General features: G+C 41.0%; 1 protein-coding gene across 1 annotated transcript in view; it reads left to right on the forward strand.

Moving 5' to 3' along the window:
• Positions 1-22,943, forward strand: part of LOC149250797 (gamma-glutamyl hydrolase 1-like) — a 169,969-nt gene that overhangs the window by 141,354 nt on the left and 5,672 nt on the right. Inside the window, exons 6-7 of the mRNA XM_089459237.1 lie at positions 9,048-9,137; positions 9,472-9,534. Of these exons, the coding sequence (XP_089315363.1) occupies positions 9,048-9,137; positions 9,472-9,534 (153 nt within the window). The remainder of the gene's footprint in view (positions 1-9,047; positions 9,138-9,471; positions 9,535-22,943) is intronic.

The raw sequence follows: 22,943 nt of genomic DNA on the forward strand, positions 1-22,943 counted from the left end.
GAGACTCCCAATACAATAGTGGTCCTTCTAAAGAATGGGATGTGGATGCAGAAAATCCTGATTTGGATCTCTCTCTTGCGGCCTTATAGTCTTTATTGTACTTGCAGCCTCATGTATTAATATAAATAAACACTGATTTTGAGATTTGGATATATAATAAAGGTTGCTTTTGGATATTCCGATATTTTTATTTTCATTATGTGATCATTCATGAGTAAATGTGATGTAAATTAAATCTTAATGTTTAAGTGTAATAAATTGTAATGTATCATTTATGCTTTATGATTGCACATATATATATATTTAAATATTTTCAATATATATATATATATATTCGCGTTTCCCTGTTTCCAAAATTTGGGGAGGTTGCGTTTCGTATCGCTTCCTGTTTCGGAAACTCGTACCCGTTTCCTCGTTTCGTGCAACCTAGCCTGGTATTGACCACATACATTAGGGACCCTATAAGTTGCCTGTACAAGGTGGGATCAACGTCTTTATCTTTTGATGCATCAATCTTCTTCCAGTTGGTGATCATTGGAGTAGCCATAGGTCTACAGTTCTGCATCTTGAATCTCTTCAAGATCTTTGTAGCATATCTCCCTTGTCCAAGGAAGATCTCACCCTTCTGCTGCCAAACTTCCAATCCCAGAAAATAATGTATCTGTCCCAAATCCTTAATGTCGAATTCTGTGGCTTGGTTCTTTTTGCAGTCTTTGATGAGCCTGGATGATCCTGTCAGGAAAAGATCATCCACATATAACACCAAGATTAGAGGCTCATTCTCTATGATATGATAGTAGCGATTAGGATTTGCGTCACTCTTGACGAACCCCATCTTCTGCAAGTAGCCATCAATTCGACCATACCATGCTCTAGGTGCCAGTTTAAGCCCATACAAGGGTTTCTTTAATCTGCATACATGAGATTTCTTCTCATGTGTCTCAAAACCCTTTGGCTATTCAATGTATACTTCTTCTATCACCCCGTTCAAGAATGCCGTCTTGAGATCCATCTGGTGAATCTCCCACCCCATCTGTGTTGTAAGGGATATCATGGTTGTAATATAAGTATCATTGGCTACTGGGGCGAAGATTTCTTCGTAGTCTATCCCTTCCTTCTGAGCATACCCCTTAGCCACAAAACTGGCTTTGTATTTCTCCACATTGCCGTCTGCAGCATATTTGACTTTGTAGATTCATCTCGAACTTACCACTGACCTGTTCTGAGGCCTAGGTACCACTTCCTAGACATCATTGATCATTTTAGAATTGTATTCCTCCACCATAGCATCTACCCATACTTGATGCTGAACGACCTCTGAAAACTAGAGGGTTCCCTAACTTAAGCTACTAGGGCCTGGTATTTGTTTGGCTGTCTTCACTCCCTTTTATCATTCCTAGGTGCACCAATGCAGTCCTCTACATCCCTTAGAATCTGTCGGAGTTCCCGGCTCGTTCTTCCACTGGTAGTGGGTACATCTATTAGCTCTTCCTCTTCCTAAGATTCCTCCTGTTTTGAAGCTTTGCCTTTAGGAGAATTGTTGGTACTAGTTTTTGCTAGTCGAAGTGGTTGGACCAACGGATTTTCTTTTGACTGCTCTTCGGAAGGCATTTCTTGGGATTTCCTGAAAGCTTTCTCCTCCATGAACTTTACATCCCGCCAAACTACTACCTTCCTACTCCCTGGAAGATAGACTCTATATGCCTTAGCATTCTCGCTATATCCCACAAGATATCCTTTATTAGCAGTTTGATCTAATTTCTTTCTCTTTTCTTCGGGTATATGACAATACGACAAACTCCCAAATATCCTGAAATGACTGACTTCAGGTGTCTTCCTGGTGAAGACCCTTTCTGGAGTGATTTTGCCCAATGCCCTATGTGGAGTCTTGTTCTGGACATAAACTGTCGTGCTGCATGCTTTTGCCCACAGGAATTTGGGCATATCCTAATCATACAACATTGCCCTAGCTGCTTCCACAATAGTCCTGTTTTTCCTTTCTGCTACTCCATTTTGCTCCGGATTGTAGGGAGTTTTCCACTCTCTTCTGATGCCTTTCCTAGCGCAAAAATTAGTGAAGTCCTTGTCAACGTACTCTCCACCATTGTCTGAGCACAACACTTTTATCTTCTTTCCTATTAGATTCTCTACTAGAGCCTTGAACTCTTTGAATCGACCAAAAACCTCATCCTTGGTTTTCAGAAAGTAGATCCAAGTCTTCCTGGAATGGTCATCGATGAAGGTGACGAAGTATTAGGCACCACCAAGAGCTTTTGTGGACATATGTCCGTAGATGTCTGAGTGTATCAATCTTAGCACACTTCGAGCTCTATTGTTACTTCCGGAAAACGCTACTTTGGCATACTTGCCTAGAGCGCACCCTCTGCATATGTCATCTCGTTCAGTGCTTAATTCTGGAACTCCTGATATTGTTTTCCTGAGAATTCTCAGAGCCCGATGGTATGAGTGTCCCATCGTCTTGTGCCATAGTTCACAAAAATCTTTATCTCCATTGCTGTCTATCAGTGCCATTGGAGATTCTAGCTGTAATCTATATAGCCTGTTACTTCTGATTTCAATCTGGGCCTTCCTTTTCCAACTCGGGTGTTTCACATATACTTTCTCCTTAATGAAGAAAACGTCATAGTCCTTGTTTTGAAGTTGAGATACAAAGAGTAAGTTCATCCCCAATCCTGGCACATGCAACACATTGGCTGCTCGAAGCCGTTGTCTTGCTTCGGTTTGAAAGACTACAATACCTCTTCCTATAGGGATACTCTTTGCCTAATTTCCCATGGTGATTTGAAAATTCATCCTTTCTTCCTAATAATTTGAAAAACATTCTTGAATTCCTGTCATATGCCAGGAAGCTCCATTATTTATATACCAAACCTCAGAGGAGGTAGAGCTTGCTAGGCAAGCGACTTCTTCTTCCAGTTTGGAAGCTAACATAGAATAATCGTGATCCATGTCCCACGTGCTTTCTTCTGGAAATATGCGTGAGTCCCTTTGAGTTGATGCCTCTGCATCATGCTCCTGACCCATAGCCGATTCTTCTCTCATGTTGTCGGATCTCTGCTCCGATACCATGTGAAAATTTCTAACCCGAAATTCTACTACAACAACTGATTTATTTCACCTACTTATTCCTCACAATAAATTGTTTTTGATATCCCTTCAGTAAACATTAAAATAAATTCTACTGCAGTTCACACATAATTACACAGAGAAAATATATACATGCACTAGAACCAATCACATCAACACAGTTGTTTTTGGACAATTGTCCCCGGAAAAACCCAATGTGGGAAAACCGGTGCAATAGATGAAAGTTTTGTTAATATTCAGCAGCAATTGCTTTACAAGGAATGATTTTATAGTGAAGCTGAGAGAAAACACCTGAGACTTTCTCCTGGAAATTTTCTGACACCCCAGAGACCATTCTCCCACTTCTGCGTCACTTTTGAGTTGCTCTGCGTGGTTTTGCGTCCCTTTGCGTCAGCGTGCGTGAGGGTTGTGTCTCCCTTGGACTGCGTCCTCCTCTGCGCTGTCTCTGAATGCCCTTATGTCACTTCCTCCTCAGTCATCGATTGTTGTTGATGCCCTCCTCTTCCTCCACCCTCCAACTCTCCCTCTGAAATTGACCTCCTTCTCTTTGAAAATTGTTTTTCCTCGGGATATTGAGTATCTGCCGATGTATCCCCAAATGATCCTCAAGTATTCTCTTATACTTTTCCTGTTGATGAATCAATGAACGAGATTAAGTCTCTAATTAACGGCTAAGATTAAAACAGACTTAATCCTCATCTCTTAGAAGCTTCTCACCCTTATCTTTATTAATACCCATTTATATTTTTATTTTCCTATGTTTAGACTTAGGAACCCATTAAAAATATTAATTATTTTAAATACTCCTCATCTGGGTGGAATTTCTCCATACGATTTCTGGGTCTTCGAGATCTCATGTGCTTTAGCCTCTCCACCAAATTTCAAGGCTAGAGAACATCCAATACTACCCAAAATCAACAGTTTGAGGGGGGTACTAATGCATGCCCCGAAGAACCACCGTCTTGCTATCCGGTCCGGCAAACTCCATCACAAGCTGCTTCCAATTGGTGGTAACCCGACCAAGGGAATACAACCATTGGACACACAACACCACATTGATGTCCAGTACATCCACAATGAAAAAGTGGTCTATCATCGAATAGTTCCCCGTAGTCACTGTCAGAGCGGGAACATATCGAGTGCACTGCATAGTCTTGTCTCCTGGTATTAAGACTGAAAACCCCTCAAACCCTGTAGTGGTGATGCCCCTCCTCTGCGTTGAATTTCCACGACCTTGGGTCTAGGTTAGAGTCTTAAAATCATTGACGCTACCAAACCAAGAATCTCAACCATAAACTACTTTGCATAGCGGAAATATAAAGCAGTAAATCACATATGCACAATATACACAGTTTTAAACAAAATTGTACAATATGTACAATCCCAATCTTCGTTATATTAAACAAACTAAGTAATACAACAGCGTATGGTTTACAAGATACAATGACAATCTTCGTTGCGCAACTTCTATGTCGTATTTTGTCCTGCCGGTCCTTCGCTCTCATACTGCTCACTAGTAGTGCCTTAGTCCATCAAGGCATCTACACATCGAGACTCCAAGAGGGCTACCTCCTATCACTATTGCAAGTCACGTTTGCTACAATGAACACGGGCTCATCAACTGCTCTCTGGGTAGGCCTAATTCCCAAGCTCCAATCTGCCAATCTAGCAGTCACTTTCGTCCATCAAAGTGCTGCACATAAGGCTGCAATACTTCACCCAATCATGCACCAACAACGTCCTTCTTGTCTATTGCTCTAGGGCTACTTTGGGTAGCCAACTCGCTGCCCTCCAATCAGCTCTATGACACCCAATCCACTCACTGCTGAATCTGCTCCTAATATGACACTTCACCACCTCAGAATGTCATATACATGGCATCAATAGGCTGCTCACAAACTGATCCAATCCAGTCACTCCTTGACCCAATACACCTCCACAAATACTGTTGTTTCACCTTGCTGCACTGCTGCACCACTGGTTAGGGCATCACCTACAACCCTTCTCCTCCACGCAGTCAACAACACAGCCCTCTAAAGACTGTGGTTCTCCAAGGGAATAACCCTCCACACCTATGTTGCTCCTTTTGGCCTTGTTTAACCCCAAACGCAGCACCAAGAAGTAGCCTTGTTGTTGGCTATGGCTTGTGGCCTAGCACAATAGCTATTGTAGCCTTCGACCCCCTCCAAAGCTCCACCAAACAACCTCCAAACAACTCTGCTTTGCCCTCTAGACCTACGGCCTTCCTTGCCCAGCAATCCACACCCAAGACAACCCTTAGACAACCCTCAAACAACCCTTAGACTTCCATGCTGTCACCTACAACAAACTGAAACCCTTACGCTATCCTTGGCTCCTCCACGCTGTCCCTTCTAGCTCCTTTGCTGTGGCTAAGCCTCATGAAAATTTCAGAGCTCCTCTTGGTGATGTATTGTCACACTTGGATGCTCTAAAACACTCCAATACACCTTGTATTTATACACATACAAGGGCTCAACAAATTGATGAGGAGACCCATCTATTGGACTGCTTTTACACCAAGCCTACATGACTTGGTAACCAATAATTACCTTGTCAACTTCAAAAATTCATTTCTCTCTAACGAAAACTCGGATTCAGACGATTCTCGATGCGTTGGAATCGTATCGTTGAGCACTATCATCCTCATCCATCACATGTCGTACCTCCATCACAGTTTTCGCCCAAATCACGATGGGTGAAAAACCCCACACTTGGGTTCTAAGCCCATAAGCTACCCTTTTGGTGCTTTGCCCTCCAAACCCTAAACCGTAGGGCTTGGAGTACCTCCCAAGCTACACAAATTAGCACTCAGGTACTTCCAAGACTAGGAATTATCTCATCATCATCATCACTGCTCGCAACACTTTCCCAACTCCTAGCGCTCACAATCACAACAATCACTTCTCGGAAGTGTCGTTGTCATTGCTGGAAACAACTTGCTTCTTCTTCTTATCTTGTAACGTCTTCCACTTTTTCCATGATTCCTTCTTGGCAGTTGTAGGAGCACCCTTGCTCACCATTAACCACACGCTCTTCTTGGGTCGCAGAGTCTCCCTTTGAATATGCAATCTCCCTCTCGAACTATACTCCCTCTGAGTCTCTGGAACCTGGACCTTCTCGAGAAAGTGTACCTTCTTCTTGGGAACCTATACCTTCTCCTCTGAAGCCTGCATTCGCACCTGCACCTGCTCTTTCTTCTCTGGAACCTATACCTGCTCCAGCTGCTTCATTCCATGATCCACAGGCTTGGCCGTCAACCTGTAGAGACCATGCTCTCTAACTCCGAGTACAATCCCATCGCACTTAGAGCCTCTGAGCTCGAGTCTTGCCTTCCCATCCTGGAACAAGACCTCAAACCCTTTCCTCTTGATCATCGAGATGGAAATCATGCTATATCGGAGTCCCTGAACAAACAATACACCTTGGACCGGCGTCATACATCCTGTCTCCATCCTGAATGGCACAACACTCGATTCTCGAATCTCCAACCGACTGTTGTCGCCCAACACCATGTGAAACATCAAGTCCCATCCAGCTAGAGTCTCAAAAACCTCCTGTGACCCTGTCATATGCTTCGTCGCACCACTGTCCACGTACCATCCATCCACAATGATGGTACTCTGCGAGAAATGAGAAATCATAGCAAAGAGGCAGAGTAATACCTAGGAGGGGTGACGCAGAAGGTGCCCAGGGTGACGCGGAGACCATTAGAAGGTGACGCAAAGCCTCCCAGAGTTGAGGATTAGTCACTGATTCTCCAGTGACAGGGTGAGATTATTTCACCAGTCTTTTTTCCAGTGTTTTCTTTGTAAAGGATTGCTAGTTGATCATCCTAGATTTGTATTCATAATGTTCTCCTGCATAATAACAAATCCTCAGATTTGTAGCAATGGTTTTCCCCCATTGGGTTTTTCTGGGACTATTTTGTCCAAAATAACTGTGTCCTATGTATCTTGTTCTTTGCTTAGTTTCCTTGTTTTATGAAATGAAATATTTAAAGTAGTGTAGGCTACAAAAGTAATTTGCTTCAGTATTTAGAAGAATAACTTGATGAATGTAATTAAAGTCAAGGAGATGAAGTAGATTTAGATTTGTTGCAGTAGGGGTTCCTCGAGGATTAGGAATTTTCACACCTACTGCCTTCAGGCTATTAGTTGTTTTGTATTTTGTATTTCTATTTGCCATTGGCATTGCTACTACCTATGTAACACTGTACACACTTCGATTTTGATGACTTAATGAGAAAACTACAATATCTTGTCTTTCTTCTATTGGATCATTGATGAATTTGTATTATGATTTATCATTTGTGTCACAATTGTATTTGTATGCATAATGTTACTTTGTAAAACTTACATCTAGATGAAGATCTATGTTTGAATCAATGAATTTGTATCATAAATGAGAATTTTGTAAGAAATATCTAATTTTTAATATATATATATATATATATTAATAAAATAATATGTAACTTGTCCTAACGTGTCCTATTCTGGGGGGTCAACGTGTTCACATCCAACACTCAAATCCCTGTGTCCTTCATGTCCCATGTCCCCGTGTCGGGTGACTTAGCTCACCAGTTGAATGGGTGTGACCCTTGGTAAAAGCTACTTGATTTGACCACTAGATATTGACATTTGATCTCCAATTTGGTATCAATTTGGATCATCAAAAAACATCTATTCTTTTGTTCACACATGCGAACGAGAGAGAGAACACTGAAGTTTGACCTACCTTGACCAGCTTTGACTGAGTTCTTCTAAGGTTAGTTTGACCGTTGTTTGACCAAAATCTTTTGGGCACAGTTTGACCTAGTTCTGGGCAGAGTTGATTGAAATTCTGAGGCAGTTTGACCGAGTTGACCAGCAGGTGCAGGAGGCCGAATTTTGGCCCTCTTGGCTAGGGTTGACCAAATTCTTGGCAGCAGCAGGAAGGCCGAATTTTGGGTCTGTTAGACCAGGTTTGACCTTGGTGGATTTCTATGGTTTGTTTGAGTATGAATATTAGATTGTAAATTTGCTGAATTGAAGAATTTCTCCTAGAAAAGATTGCTAGGTTTTTTTCCTGAGTTTGGGTTTCCCAGGGGAAAATATGTGTCTCTTTGTGTGCTTGGCTCTCTTTATGATCCTGCTGTCATGATTACATTACTGTTGAGATTTTCCATGTATAATTGCTTAATGATCTATGTGACATAACTGATCTTGATTAAGGAAATCATTGGAAAGTAATTATAAGTTTAGAAGATCAGACTGTCTGAAATGAAGCTTGATCAAGCATGGGAACATGCTATCTTGTATTTTGAGCTTCTTTTCTATTTGCCGACTTTTGCAGTCCTGAACCAAGTTTTTCCAAGTCACCAAGGCTCAAGCTGCCCAAGTTTCTGCCTAGTCTGAGTTTCACAACCTTTTTATAATGGGAATCTGTTGAATTCAGCAATGAGCAGAGATGACAGAAGTGGGTCAGTTAATCTTCTTGTTTTGTGCAACCATACATAGATTTAGTGTGGAAATGCTGAAAACAAACAATAACCCGTGAAAATCCATGATAACACAAAACCTTTATGAACACCAGATGGGAACTTGGGCAATATCTCATAGTGTACCGACAATCTGCAAAATAAAATTGATATCCTTTTGTCAGTATTTGTTATGAAGATCATTTTCTCGCTCTCACATATTGATCTTAGAATATTTGTTTGTGAATGCACATGCATTTTAATTCTTCTTACATGATTTTGATATCATCCTATACTTGAATAGATGTTTTCATTATTGAAATTCTTATCCAGTTTTGACATAATCTAGTGAATGAGATTACTTGAAGAAATTTTTTTTCTTCATTTTCAACTTATGTCAATATTGTTAAGTCGATCATATATGATGACTCGAGTATCTGAAGTGACTTGTTTGTGCATGCAGTTTGGGATATCACCTGAACGTCTGGCTGCAAATTCTGGCCTTTCAAGTTTCTTCAAAATACTCACGACAAGTTTTGATAAGAACAATATGGTAAATGATTCTAAATATAACTTAGACTCTGATTAGCTATTTTGTTTTCCCAAGACACAAGTTCTGATAAGAACAGTGAGATAAATACTTACATCTACAAATCAGATTTCTGATTAAATATTTTGTTTTCCCCTTAGCCACATAGAAGATTTGATTGTTGCACATTGATAATGATTTGGGGAGGGGATTTTCATGTAGCTAACTATTTGAGGAATTTCAATTTATGCTCGTAATTTTTATGAACTGGCTGGAGCATTTCAGTCCAAGGCACAAACAAATTTATTTTGTAATTACTCATTTGTTTTACTTTTAAGTAATACATCTGTGCTTGCAGACATATGTCTCAACTATGGAAGCCTACAATTATCCAGTGACTGCTGTACAGTGGCATCCAGAGGTAAATAGTAATGAGGCATGAAAAAGCTTCATGATACACCCCAAGTTGAATAAAAAGTGGCTTGTAAACTGTACATTATTTAAATGCTATTATCATGGTTCTTAATAATGTCATGATTTTGGAATTATGCCTTATTCTTAAAATGGTGTTTCTCAATTGTGTAAGATGATTGCTTTATGTAATTTCCGTTGTCATCAATTATTTACACCCTTTGAATATGGAACTTCAGCAACATATGTTTGACTGTATTGTCACCTGTTGACCATGTATATTGCAACAGTGCAAGAAGCGAAGCATGCAGCAGTGGAATACAATTTTTTGTGTCAATATCATCATTGTAATGCCAAATTCTACTTTTGTATTGTAAAAATTGTTGACACCTAATCCTCACGATTGGGTGAATTTATGTAAATAGTTAAATTAGGAATGTGAACAGTCATCAGGAGATGAACTGAGCAGTCACACCCTTTTGTATATAACAATAGCATACCTAATGAAATAAATCGAATCAGTTTTACTGCTTATTGGAGTTACTGCTTGGCCTGACATGGTATCAGAGCCAGTTCTCAAAATAGTTGTAACTCCCTTCATTTTTGCTACTGTGGGCTGTACGCTGGTCTGAGCACTGTCCACTGAGCACTGCCCTCTGTCGTTCTGACCTGAGCACTGTTCTGACTGACCTCTATCCTCTGCGTTGTGTTTCATTGCCTCAATGCCTCTGTCCTCAACGCCTCTGTCCTCTGCGTTGTGTTTCATTGCCTCAACGCCTCTGTCCTTTGTCCTCTGCCTGTGTTTCATTGCCTCAACGCCTCTGTCCAGAGCGGAAGGTAGACAAATGTTTTTCGGTGAACTGGTATTGCGTTTCACTGCATTTTGTATGCGTTTGACTGCAATCCGTGTTGCGCTGGATTGCCATGGGAAATCGTGATGGGATCAATGGCGTTTGACCGCTCCTCCTTGTTGCTTGGTTAACGTCCAGATTGACTGTGTATCTCCCTGTTATACCACCCTCCACCGATTAAACGCTGTTGAATTGACTGTGTTATACACCCTCCACCGCTTGATACATCTATTGATTTGACTGTGTTATACCACCGGTTCTCAAACAGTTGTGATACCTGCAATACCGCCTCTCCAAACCACGCTGTCTTGTGATATAACATTGTCATATGGTAATGGTATTCAAATAGTGAATGGTGTGTGAGCGCAGTGGAAGCGTGATGAGCCCAGGACCCAGGTCTCTTCCCATGTTCGTGGTGCCAGGAAGAGATCTCATAAGTTTTGAATGCTGCTTAACGTACGCTGGTTATGAAAGTTTTGAATGTTGGTTATGAAAGTTTTGAATGCTGCTGACATACGTTTTGAATACTATTTCAAATAAATACGTTTGCTGCTGTTTCAAATAAGTTCGAATGCTGCCTGAATGGTATACGATCCAACGAATCCCATTTGCTATGCAACATTTCAAGCAATGGTATCTGGTGATTTTTGTTTGGATACTAGCGCAGTTTTAAATTACTGTTTAGATTGGTGCGATATTTTTTTACATGAAAACGTTGGTGCGGTGAATTTCATGTGTGTAAGAATAATAATATATTATATGGAGTGATAATATTATTTTGAATGGGAATAAAAGTGAACCTGAAATTCATTAAGTTTTTTATGGCGATATGTTATATGGTATATGGAAGGAATAGCATATATATTTGAGAAGTGGAAGGTATAACATATATATTGTTTTCTATCAGCAGAAGTAATTTTTTCTTACAGAATGCACTCAATCATCTCCATGGTAGGAATAGTTCTCACTGGCAAAGAGAACTATCCTGAATGGTCCCGGATGATAAAACACACGCTCATTTTCAATGAGTTGTGGAAAGGAGTGTGTGTCGGAGAAGGAGACAATGACCCATTACAACCTACTTCAGACAAAGAGCTCGTCATTTGGGAAAACAAGAACAACAAAGCTTATGCATTAATCGCAACATCTGTAAATGAAGAGGTGAGTCGCCATATTTCGTCATATTCAACTGCCTTTGAAGCCATACAAAAGCTGAAAGAACTCTATGACTCACATTCTGCACTTGAAGTTGTCCAACTCATCATTAAACTCTTCACTCTTGAACTGCAAAATAATGATCCTCTTGTTCTTGCATCTGAAGTAAAGTCTATAATGCATGATATCAAATCCACTAAGGTTGAATTGGATATTCCTCTTATTGCTTTTCTCAAGGCACTTTATCCTACTTATTCCAATTATCTTGAGTCATTGCAAGCAAATGGAAATCTCAAAGATATAACCTTTGACTCTCTTGTGAAAAAGTTCGCTGAAAGAGAGAAAGCTTTCGGAAAGAAGACAACCCCTGCATCTTCTGAAGAGACTGTGTGCCTTGCTCATAAAGAAAAACATCTTGCTCAAGATTCTACAAGAGGAAGAGGTGGACGAAGAGGAAGAGGAAGATATTTCAGAGGCAGGGGGGGCAGACATTCTCAAGGAGAAAAGGCAGATTTACACTGTATTCGCTGCAAAAGAAATGGATCACATGATGCCTCTACATGCAAGCTACCATGGGACAAAATTGAGTAAAAAAGAAACCAACAGAAAGGTAAAACTGATGATACAGACAAAGGTAAAGCACCTGAATCCGCTCACTATGTTGAGGCACAATGTAACATTGGAGTAAATGAAGACTTGTTTAATGCTTCACTTGCTTCATGGAAAAATGATTGGTTGCTTGATTCAAGAGCAACCTGCCACATGTCTCGTAGAAAAGATTTTTTTGAAGATTTCACTGACAATGTTGATGGAGCAGTATACTTTGCAGATCAATCAAAAATCAAGCCATCAGGGCTTGGCACAATCAGGCTTAAACTGCCTGGTCTTCCAGACTTTCTTCTGGATCATGTTCTATATCTCCCACAGCTCAAGAGAAACTTGCTGTCCTTGGTCCACAGCCGCCAGCAAGGTAACTCCATTCATATGTTTGATGGCAAGCTTGAGGTAAGAAAAGCATCTGACCACTCACTTGTCATGAGGGGAATAGAAGAAGAAAGGCTTCTCAAACTGCAAGGAACCTCTGCTCATGCACAACATTTCTCATATATTTCTCATCATGAAGAAGGTACACTTCCATCAAGTTTATTATGGCATGCTAGATTTGGACATTTAAACTATGACTGTCTCCGCTTATTGAAGAAAAATGGTGTTGCTGGTTTGCCTACAATTCCTAGGAAACTTAAACAATGTGATGCTTGCATTCTAGGAAAGCATAGCAAACAGTCTTTTCATGATTCACATTCAAGAGCACATAGGAAACTTGAACTCATTCATTCAGATTTATGTGGTCCAATGCCTGTTCCTTCTGCAAATGGAAATAAATATGTCATGACGTTTATTGATGACTACACCAGAATGCGTTGGGTTTATTTATTGAAAAACAAATCTGATGCTTTCCAAACATTCAAGAATTTTCATAAATGGATTGAAAATGATGCACAATCTCATATTGGGTCTATTCGCACTGATAATGGAAAAGAATATACATCAAATGAATTTGAAAACTATCATCGCCAACATGGGATCAAACATCAAACAACTATGCCTTATAATCCCCAACAGAATGGTGTAGCTGAAAGAATGAATAGAACAATCTTGAATATGGTACGATCCATGCTTTTCTTAAAAAATGTAAAGATAATGTTTTGGGTTGATGCTGTTCTATGTGCTGCATATATAAAGAATAGATGTCCATCTAATGCTATAAGAAACAAGACTCCTTATGAATTGTGGTATGGACATGTTCCTTTGGTAAAACATCTCAGGGTCTTTGGTTCCACCTGTTATGCTTTGATACCAAAGGTACATAGAAACAAACTTGGTGCTAGAAGTCATAAGTGTATCTTCTTGGGGTATTCAAACACCTCTAAAACATACCGCCTCTATGATGAAGTAAATAAAAAGTTTGTTGTATCTAGAGATGTAATTTTTCTTGAATCATCCAAATCTGACAATGTTGTTGAGCGGAAACTTGATCGCTTGGATAGATTCGCAAAAACAAAATCATTTCAAGAATTTGATAATCAGATTCCACATCTTGAAGGGGGGATTCCTATTCTAGATCAACATGTGGAATCTTCTTCTGAAGAACACTCTCCCCCGAATGAAACTCCAACAACGGTTGATGCTTTAAGTGATGTAATTGATAGAATTGGGAGACTCAATCTTGATTCAGTCCCAACTCAATCAACAGAACAGCCTGGACCATCTCAGAAAGGTCCCCCAAAGTGGCTGACAAAGACACTTGAAAGTGTTCATCCTGATGAAATTGGAAAAACAGGAACCAGAAATTCAAACCGACAAAATGGAGGTGATGTAGATGACTCTAATTCACCTGTTGATATGGATGTTTCTTATGATTGTGAATTGAACATGTCTACATATTTTGAACAAACTTCCTTTAAAGAAGCGGCTTCTCATGATGAATGGAAAGAAGCGATGCAAAAGGAGTATGATGCCCTCATAAAGAACGACACTTGGAAGCTGGTTGATCCTCCATTTGGAACCAAACCAATTGGCTGCAAGTGGGTTTACAAGAACAAGTACAAAGCTGATGGCTCACTTGACAAGCACAAAGCTAGGCTTGTGGCAAAAGGTTTTGCACAGAAGGAAGGGGTCGATTATGAGGAAACATTTGCCCCCACGGCAAAATGGGCCACCATCCGGACACTCTTTGCACTAGCAGCTCAGAACGGTTGGAAAGTCCATCAAATGGATGTAAAAACTGCCTTCTTGAATGGAGATCTAAAAGAGAATGTTTTTATGTCCCAACCTGAAGGATTTGCTGTGAAAGGACATGAACATAAAGTATGCAAACTTGTGAAGTCCTTGTATGGCCTCAAACAAGCACCGCGAGCCTGGTATGAAAAACTAACTGAGCATCTTCTGTAACTCAACTTCAATCATTTTTGATCTTCATGATGCAACTTTATTTGTCAAGAAAGTTGGCAAAATAGTTGTATATCTTGTGGTATATGTAGATGATCTTTGAATGACAGGGAACAATGAAAGCTACATTACATCCATAAAGAAGGAATTGGGGAAAAGTTTTGAAATGACTGACTTGGGCTATGTTCATTACTATCTTGGCATTGAAGTAACCCAACATCCAAAGTCCATATTTCTTTCTCAAAAGAAATACATTGGAGATTTGTTAAACAGATTTGGCATGACAGAGTGCAATCCTCTTACTACTCCAATGGAACAAAACTTAAAGCTCACATCTATTGAAGGAAAGGAATTTGAGGATGCAACAAAGTATAGACAACTTGTAGGAAGTCTCAACTGCCTTACTACTACCAGACCAGACATTTCATTTGCTGTTGGAATCCTCTCCAGGTTTATGCAAAAGCCTTGTGAGGGACATTGGTCTGCTGCAAAAAGAGTTCGAAAGTATTTGAAGGGAACTCAAGACTTTAGAATCAAGTACACACAGGTGGATGACTTCAGTTTGATCGGATACTCTAATTCAGACTTCGATGGAGACAAAGAAACTGGGGTATCTACTTCAGGATATGCTATGAGTCTTGGATCAAGAGCAGTCTCCTGGAGATCACGCAAACAATCAGTTCCAGCAGATTCCACAACAGAAGCAGAATACGTGGCAACAGCTGAAGCAACAAAAGAAATTGTGTGGCTCAGGAAAATTCTTGAAGATTTGCAAGTAAAACAAGTACAGTCAACTCCACTCATGATTGACAACACCTCTGCAATAAAGTTGGCCAAGAACCCAAAGTTCCATGATCGAACAAAGCACATCAATACTAAATATCATCTGATCCGACATCATGTTGAGGCCAAAACAATCCATCTCCGTCATTGTTCCACAATGAGCAAATTGCAGACATCTTCACCAAAGCACTTGGAAGAGAAAAGCTTGAAAGATTCAGAACGATGCTTGGATTCACCAACATCCCTTCAGATTAAGGGGGGGAATGTTGACACCTAATCCTCACGATTGGGTGAATTTATGTAAATAGTTAAATTAGGAATGTGAACAGTCATCAGGAGATGAACTGAGCAATCACACCCTTTTGTATATAACAATAGCATACCTAATGAAATAAATCGAATCAGTTTTACTGCCTATTGGAGTTACTGCCTGGCCTGACAAAAATGATTATAGTATGACTATTAAGCCATGTAACAACACCTAGGTATGCCTATGATTCTTCTCAAATGGTTTCACTCTAGGAAGTTTTTTAACTTCCCCAAATTATTTGTGTTTGTAAACACGGATAATTGACAAAGTTTTTCTCCCAAATATACCCCAAAGCTGGTGTGTAACTCATTGACAAGGTCTTAGGTGAGTCCTAGTGTTAGTCAAGTCTGTGTATTTTATCATACTAGATCATGTGTCTTGAGTAACAGAATTTGATTGAGTCTTAAGAGTCTGAGTCTGTGTATTTTCCCCTTCTAAGGGTTGATTTTGTAATATGTTGATGTAAAAGTCTTATCTAGGATTTTTTTTGGTGAATGGTTCCTCATAATTAGAACACCATTACCAAAATATTTTTTAGATACACGATGAATGTGGAATTTTTTTTAATCCCCTCTTGAGTCTAATAATTAAATTTCTGGCAAAAATAAAAAATTAAAATTAGCCAGAAATTGTCAAAATAAAAATGAAGGGAAAATTAATTACCCTCCAAGTGGAAACAAACATTCAAAAATTATTTGAGGCCATTTTCAAAGGAAAATATTCAAGTAAAAAATAAAATCCTCATTTCCAAGGCAGATGGGACCCAATCCAAATATTCGTTGGGCCATAGAAGACTATTTTCTAGCAAATCAAATTTTTTGGGCCAAGAAATGAATTATTTTGCACAAGTAATGATAATTCTATTTTTTGAAGGTCCTCCAATGGCTTAGAAGTCAAATTTTGACCCACCAGCACAAAGAACAAGGAAGATCGAAATTTTTTGGAGATTTGTGCCAGCTAATCAAGGGATCAAATTTTTTCCACAAGGATCAAGCCATGGATCGATGCAACTAGCCATTATTTCCACTTGGAGGGGTTAATCCCTCTCATTTTCTATATAAGGAAGCTTTCAAGCTCCTCATTGTAACTTCAACTTCATCTGACGAAAAATTTTCTACTAAGCTAAGCTCTGCTGGAATATTTTTAATAAAAGTCTTTGGGGTTTCAATTCAAGGTGTCTCTCTCTTGATGATTCATGGTATGTGCTGAATGGGTTTAATGCTCTAATTTTGTTCTTTAATTGAAGATTATTGTTTCATAGCTAGTGGTTGGATTATCTATTATAAAAGATATCTTGCTTTAGGTATTGGGCTAGAGCAAACACATTGAAGTTGGTAGCTCTAGCAAGTATCTCTGGATCTCTAGTCTATTTGTGTGAATTGAACCCTTTTGAAACTAATAATTTATCTTTTGAGTGTGTAGAGATCTTCAGGTGACTCAGCCCTTGGGCAAAGCCCAAGTACATGGACTTTCAAGTGACCACATCTTGTTTGGACTCTGAGCTTATCTAACGATTTATGGTGCAGGGTCTTGGCTTGTACATTAAATAAAATTATTTCTAGCACTTATTTTCAAAATCTACTTGCACTTTAAATGATTCATTTGTTAATTAGAGCTAATATTTCTCTTGTAGATATTGTAAATAATTTGTAAATATTTTCTTCTAACCCTTTTATATTATTTTTCCTTTGTAAATAATATTTTTTGGAGTTTTTGTTTTAGAATTTACTAGCTCCTGTGGTTTGGCTCTATTTATTTGATTTGCAAGTGCCAAAGGATCAAATTTTCAAAGAAATCCAAGTGTGAAGATCCTAGCCCTTACCTAGTCTAGACGGCTAGGGTTTGAGCGAGTATTCAGCCTTTGGAAGAGTCATCTAACCTGTTGAAAGAGAGCGTTCAACCAAGGAGGGTTGATTCAGGGTCTAGAGACACCAAGCTACAAAACCCAAGTGCCAGAAAGTCAACGCCTAGCTTCTAAGTGGGAGCCACTAGTCCTAGAGGGCCTTTTCACTGTAGAACCTAGGGTTTGAACAAGATTTTCTCATCTGAGGGTTTCTTTGTGTTGATTTTTGAGTAGCTTGGGAGGTACTACAAGCCCTAGGGTTTAGGGTTTGGAGGTTGGAGCACCACAGTCATTTTTGGGCTTGGAACTCAAGGTTGGGGTTTTGCACCCTTCGATGCTTGGGCCAAAACCTTGGAGCATTTTGGACATGTGATGGATGGAGATGATAGAGGATGGCGAGGAGAATCCAACGCTTCGAGAATTGTTGAATTCCGAGATGTTCTTGATGAGTTATGAATTTTTGAAGTTGACAAATGGATTTTTGTCTATTCATTAAACCTTCTAAAGTGTATAAATAGGAGGTGTGTGAGGCTCATTTAGAGCATCCAAGACCATCAAATATAATCAATACATCTCTAAAATAAGGCCAAGCTCAAGAGGAGGACAGGATGTGGGAGTAAAGGACTGTTTTGGAGTGAATTTGTGTCCATAACAGGGCCGAGGTGCTGCAGTAAGACAACTGCAAGTTTGGAGGTGATTTCTGGGCAGTTTGTGTGAGATAATTTGTCAATTGCAGGTTTGAATTAAGAGCAGAAGGTAACTGCTTGGAGCGAGGGAGTTTTGGCTTGTTTTGAGGGTGGTTTTGTGTGGGTAATACCTTTGTTCATGAGGCCACTGCCCAGATAGAAGTCGGGAGTCGGTCGCAGTGACTACCATCCCTAGAACAGGGATCTGTGAGGGGTATTAAGGGCTGAAAAGGAGTCTAAGGGAGCAATGTAATAGAGGAGGAGGCACAGGAAACAAAGCCGCAACAGTTAGGGAGATTTTGGTGGAGAAAAGAGGAGCTGAAGTAGTAAGCTATCAACCCTAACCAGAACCAAAATCTACTGCAATCAAACAGACCTAAGAACAAGGTATGTATTGGTGAAGTTTTGGTTGATTTGATGCAAGGGATGGTGTCCGTGTGTGGATAGAATTTGTAGTAGCATGTGGGAGCCATTTAGAGGGCTTGTCTTAGTGGATGAAAGCCTATCCTAGGAGCAAATTTCACAGTGAAGTATTGGGCATAATTAGACTGGTGGAGGGCAGCGTGTTGATGGCCTAAAGTAGCCCTTGACAAGCAGTCATAAAGTGACATTGACAGCTAAAGGTTGGGTGAAGATTGGAGCCTAATGTGCAACACTTTGATGGACAAAAGTGACTGCTAGATTGGCAGATTGGAGCTTAGGTGTTGGTCAGCCTAGAAGAGCAGATTGGATCATCCCTTGTTCATTGTAGGAGAAGCGACTTGCAGTAGTGATAGGTGGCAACCCTCATGGAGACTCTAGTGCTGATTTGGAGTAGCATTGAATGTGCTCTAGCCATGAAAATTGGTGGAGAGGCTAAAGCACATGAGATCTCCAAGACCCAGAAATGGTTTGCGCAGATTCTAACCAGTTTAGGAGATATTAAAATAATTCATATTTTTAATGGAGTTCCTAAGTCTAAACTTAGCAAAAAAAATATTAATGGGTATTAATATAAAACTGGGTTAGAAGGTTCCAAAAGCCATGGATCAAGCCAAATCTAATCTTAGCTGTTGATTAGAGATTTAATCTCGGCCGTTGATGGACTAATGAGAAAAGTATAAGAAGAGGATTGAGGGTTAGTTGGAGAACACACCAGAGTGATCAATCATTCATTTTGCTAGAGCGGGGTTGCTAAGCAAAAGTGAATCAATGATCAGCAGCGAGGGGCAGTGAGTACGAGGCAGAGAGGCAGGGACAATACTGGGAGACCAACACAGAAGCGGAGAGAGCGAGAGAAATAGTCAGTCCAGGGTACGCAAAGCCCAACAAAGGCAACGCAGAGCCCAGAGAGATTGCGTCATTCACGCAGAGGGTAGAGGGAGTGACGCAAAGGCTCCCAGAGGCTGCATAGTGCCTCAGAGGACTTATGCAGAGGGTCGTGGGGTTGACGCAGGTCAGCAGGAGGCTGACGCAGTGGCCAAAAGGGCCAATGTTGAGCTTCAGTGATGCCGAAGAGGGTTTCGTGGGACAGGTTTTTTGAATACCTGTTTCCAGATATATAGGTATTGTTGTCATATATTTTTCTCTGTCGGGTGAGCCGGTTTAGGCACCCAGTTGTACTCAGATAAACTGCATAATAATATAACCCTCTGAATAGCTGCACCGGTTTTCTCGCATTGGGTTTTTCCAGGGACATTGGTCCAAAAATAACGGTGTCACTTGTGTGCTTGTTTTCTTTCAGTTGATGATCTGTAGATGTTGATACTGTACTTGTGTTTATTTTCAGTATTTACATGGTAAATAACTTGTTAAGTAATTAAACAAGTAGGTGAAATAAACCAGATAGTACAGGAAGAATTTCTAATGGGTTAGACTTAGAAATTTCAACATGGTATCGGAGTGTGGTTGTAGATCACAGGAAAATTGAAGGCATCAACCGAGCAGAGAATTTGCAACAGATTCCAGCTATCCCGAGTGACAGAGCTGATCCTTGCAGAAGACGACAGAGGAAGGAGTGATGCAGAGGGACCACGTCATCATTTTGGGCCAGAGAAAGGCAGCGTAGAGGCTAAGGGAGGCAGAATCTGGGTCACACAGAGCCACACAGAGGCCTTGGTTGGGGGAGCTGATTTGCCGTTGTCGGGATTGTGCAGAGCTAAGTGGCTCAATCCTTCAGTTGTTGGGGTTTAGGAGGATGTGGGTATTTTGCGGAGCAAAGCTGGGTGGGGTATTGTGGTCAGAACAGTACCTAATAGGGCAAGACCAAGGGGGCGGGAGTTGCTGCTGAGGCGGATTTCTAGCCAAGGAATCCGGATCAGTGGTGCAGTTGCACAAACGATCAGAGTGGTGCAACTTGACATTGGCAGAGGGATTTCTAGAAGGGATATCGAGACTAAGAGGGAGTCGAACCAAGAACTTCGAAACGGGAAGTTGAGAGACTCAGCAGGAGTCGAACAGAGGACTTCCAAGAGGGAAGTAGAGAGACTCGCAGGAGTCGAAAGAAGAGCAACGAGATGGCCGTGAATGGGCTGAGAGATCAGGATAGGCTGGACGGAGCGTCCAACTTTGTGGTCTGGAAGGTGAGGATCTTGTCCATTCTAGACAGACATCACCTCAAGGGCTTCGTCTCGAGAGAGCAGTAGTTCAGCATATCATTTTCTGAGCAAGGAAGGCTCACTAGGAGGGTGACACAATTCCTAGAGGAGGTGACGCAGTTCCAGCGCAGAGCTTGGAGCAACCATCGCTGCCCAACACTGGTAACAACATTGTCACCTATGGGTTTGATCATCTAGTTGCTGGATTTGCCAAAATATTTGTCTCTGGATAGAGGTATTTCTGCCAGTTTTATTCTTTGTTGGGTGAGCCGGATTTGGCATCCTAGTTGTATTAAAAAATATGCTTAATAATACAAACCCTCTATATGCTACATCGATTTTCCCGAATTGGGTTTTTCTGGGGACGATTGTCCAAAAATAACGGTGTCCGTTGTGTGATTGTATTAGTTTATTTCAGTGCATGATCTGTATGTATGTGTAGTCTGCAATAGTGTTTTCATCACTGTTTAAATAATTAAATAACTTGTTGAATGTAAAGAACAAGTAGGAGATGATAAACCATTGATTGCAGTAGGATTTCGGATGTGTAGATTCAGAAATTTTCACATAGACTTGGCTTCAGCTCAAGTGTGCTATGTCAAAGACAATTTCTAAATAAATGAATGAATCACCAAAATGAGTGCCTCTTGCTCTATTTATAAAAATCCTCCAAGATGCCCATGTGGGCCCAACTCGACTTTTCCCCACCAACTTCGCTCCACTGTGAGTTTCTTCCACATGTGGGCCATAATTCTCCATGGGGTGGCCCCCATGCTCCACTAGAGCCGCAATATTTCCCTTCCTTCCTAATGTTTGGGCTCCCACTCAATCCCAAAATTTATGTGGAACCTCTGGACCCACATCTCCTAAGTGTAAACATGAAATAAGACAAAATTGGGCAAGATTGATATTTCCCCAAGCAATATTGCTAAGTGGGAATATTATAGTCCTCCCCGCCAAAACGTTGCTTGTCCTCAAGCGACTGTCGAACAACGCTCTCTCTAGTTGTTGCTCCCCATTGTCATTGCAAAAATGTGCCAGGGTCTCAGATGCGCCACTGATTCGTCTTTGACCTCCGCACTGTCCTGACATGAAAGAATCCCTCAATACCAGGATCCCAAGCCATCCTGACCCAGCCGAAGCATTGTTCACTCCACTCACTATCCTGGCCGGTATAAGTACCGAAGTCCCCTGTATACCATCAATGAGTAGGGGATCATGATAATATGGCACTATGCCCAACTCCTCGTGAAGTCATCCTACCACGTAGGCCATCCCATGCACTCTCAGGAGTATACTCTCGAAGATACTGCCCAATCCCTACAGATGTAATGTCTCACTCATGTGAGCTTCGCCTGATATCATCTCGCTAGCCCACCTGCCATGCTAATGAAGTCCCCCACGCCATCAGCGAGTCACCAAAGCCCAATGGAAGATCTGAATGATCTTCCCTTGTAGAAATAATCTCGTCTCCAAGGGTAGTTGTACTGCCAAGTCCTATGATGCCCGAATCCCACGCTAGTCTAAAAAGAGTGCCAATATGCTGCCGTTGCGCAACTTTGATCATGACAGTTTGCCCCCCATGCTCAAGTTGTATCCACCTCTCCTGGGACATGACGACAAAACAACTATGGAGCCCCAACGCATCTGGACCAAGCACCTCCATGATGTCACCTCCTACCCATCCAATGCTCACCCTGATCCATAGCAATAACAAGGAAAACCAACCTTACCATGCAATCAAGGCCTCAACGCTCTTGCACATGTCAAAGCAAGGGTGAGATAGGTCATCCCTTGTCCCGATCCCACTCACCACAACGCAGAGTTTCCAATCGACCAACCAAACCCCTGAATCCCACAACGAGAATGACTATGACATAGTCCTGACAGCTGATGGAACCAACTTGTATCACGTCTCAGGTCCGTGCATGCAATCAATATATGAACTCCATACTTCACGAACTAATCTTGTTGCGAGAAACACAGCCTTGCGCCGACCATACCACATAGTGGGATCTGTCATCCTGCCTCCTAAAAGTGCTCCCCAATACTGCTCAGAGTCTAAACATCCACCTGTAAGCAAGGTCCGCCAATTGTTGTAGATGCTCCATAGTCACCTCAGAATGTCTCACCAAAAGGGGAGTAGGTATTACCCTGAGTGTGGGCTCAAGGGTGGTGCAAGTGCTACCTCTGCAGGAGATCAGACTACCCCCGAGCTTGCATCCACCAACTCGTGTCCCGACCATATGCCACAACTGGAAATCCT

This window comes from Pinus tabuliformis, chromosome 7 (genome assembly GCF_031772625.1).
Source record: "Pinus tabuliformis cultivar Carrire ecotype Pingquan chromosome 7, CPIR1, whole genome shotgun sequence".
Lineage (NCBI taxonomy): Eukaryota > Viridiplantae > Streptophyta > Pinopsida > Pinales > Pinaceae > Pinus > Pinus tabuliformis.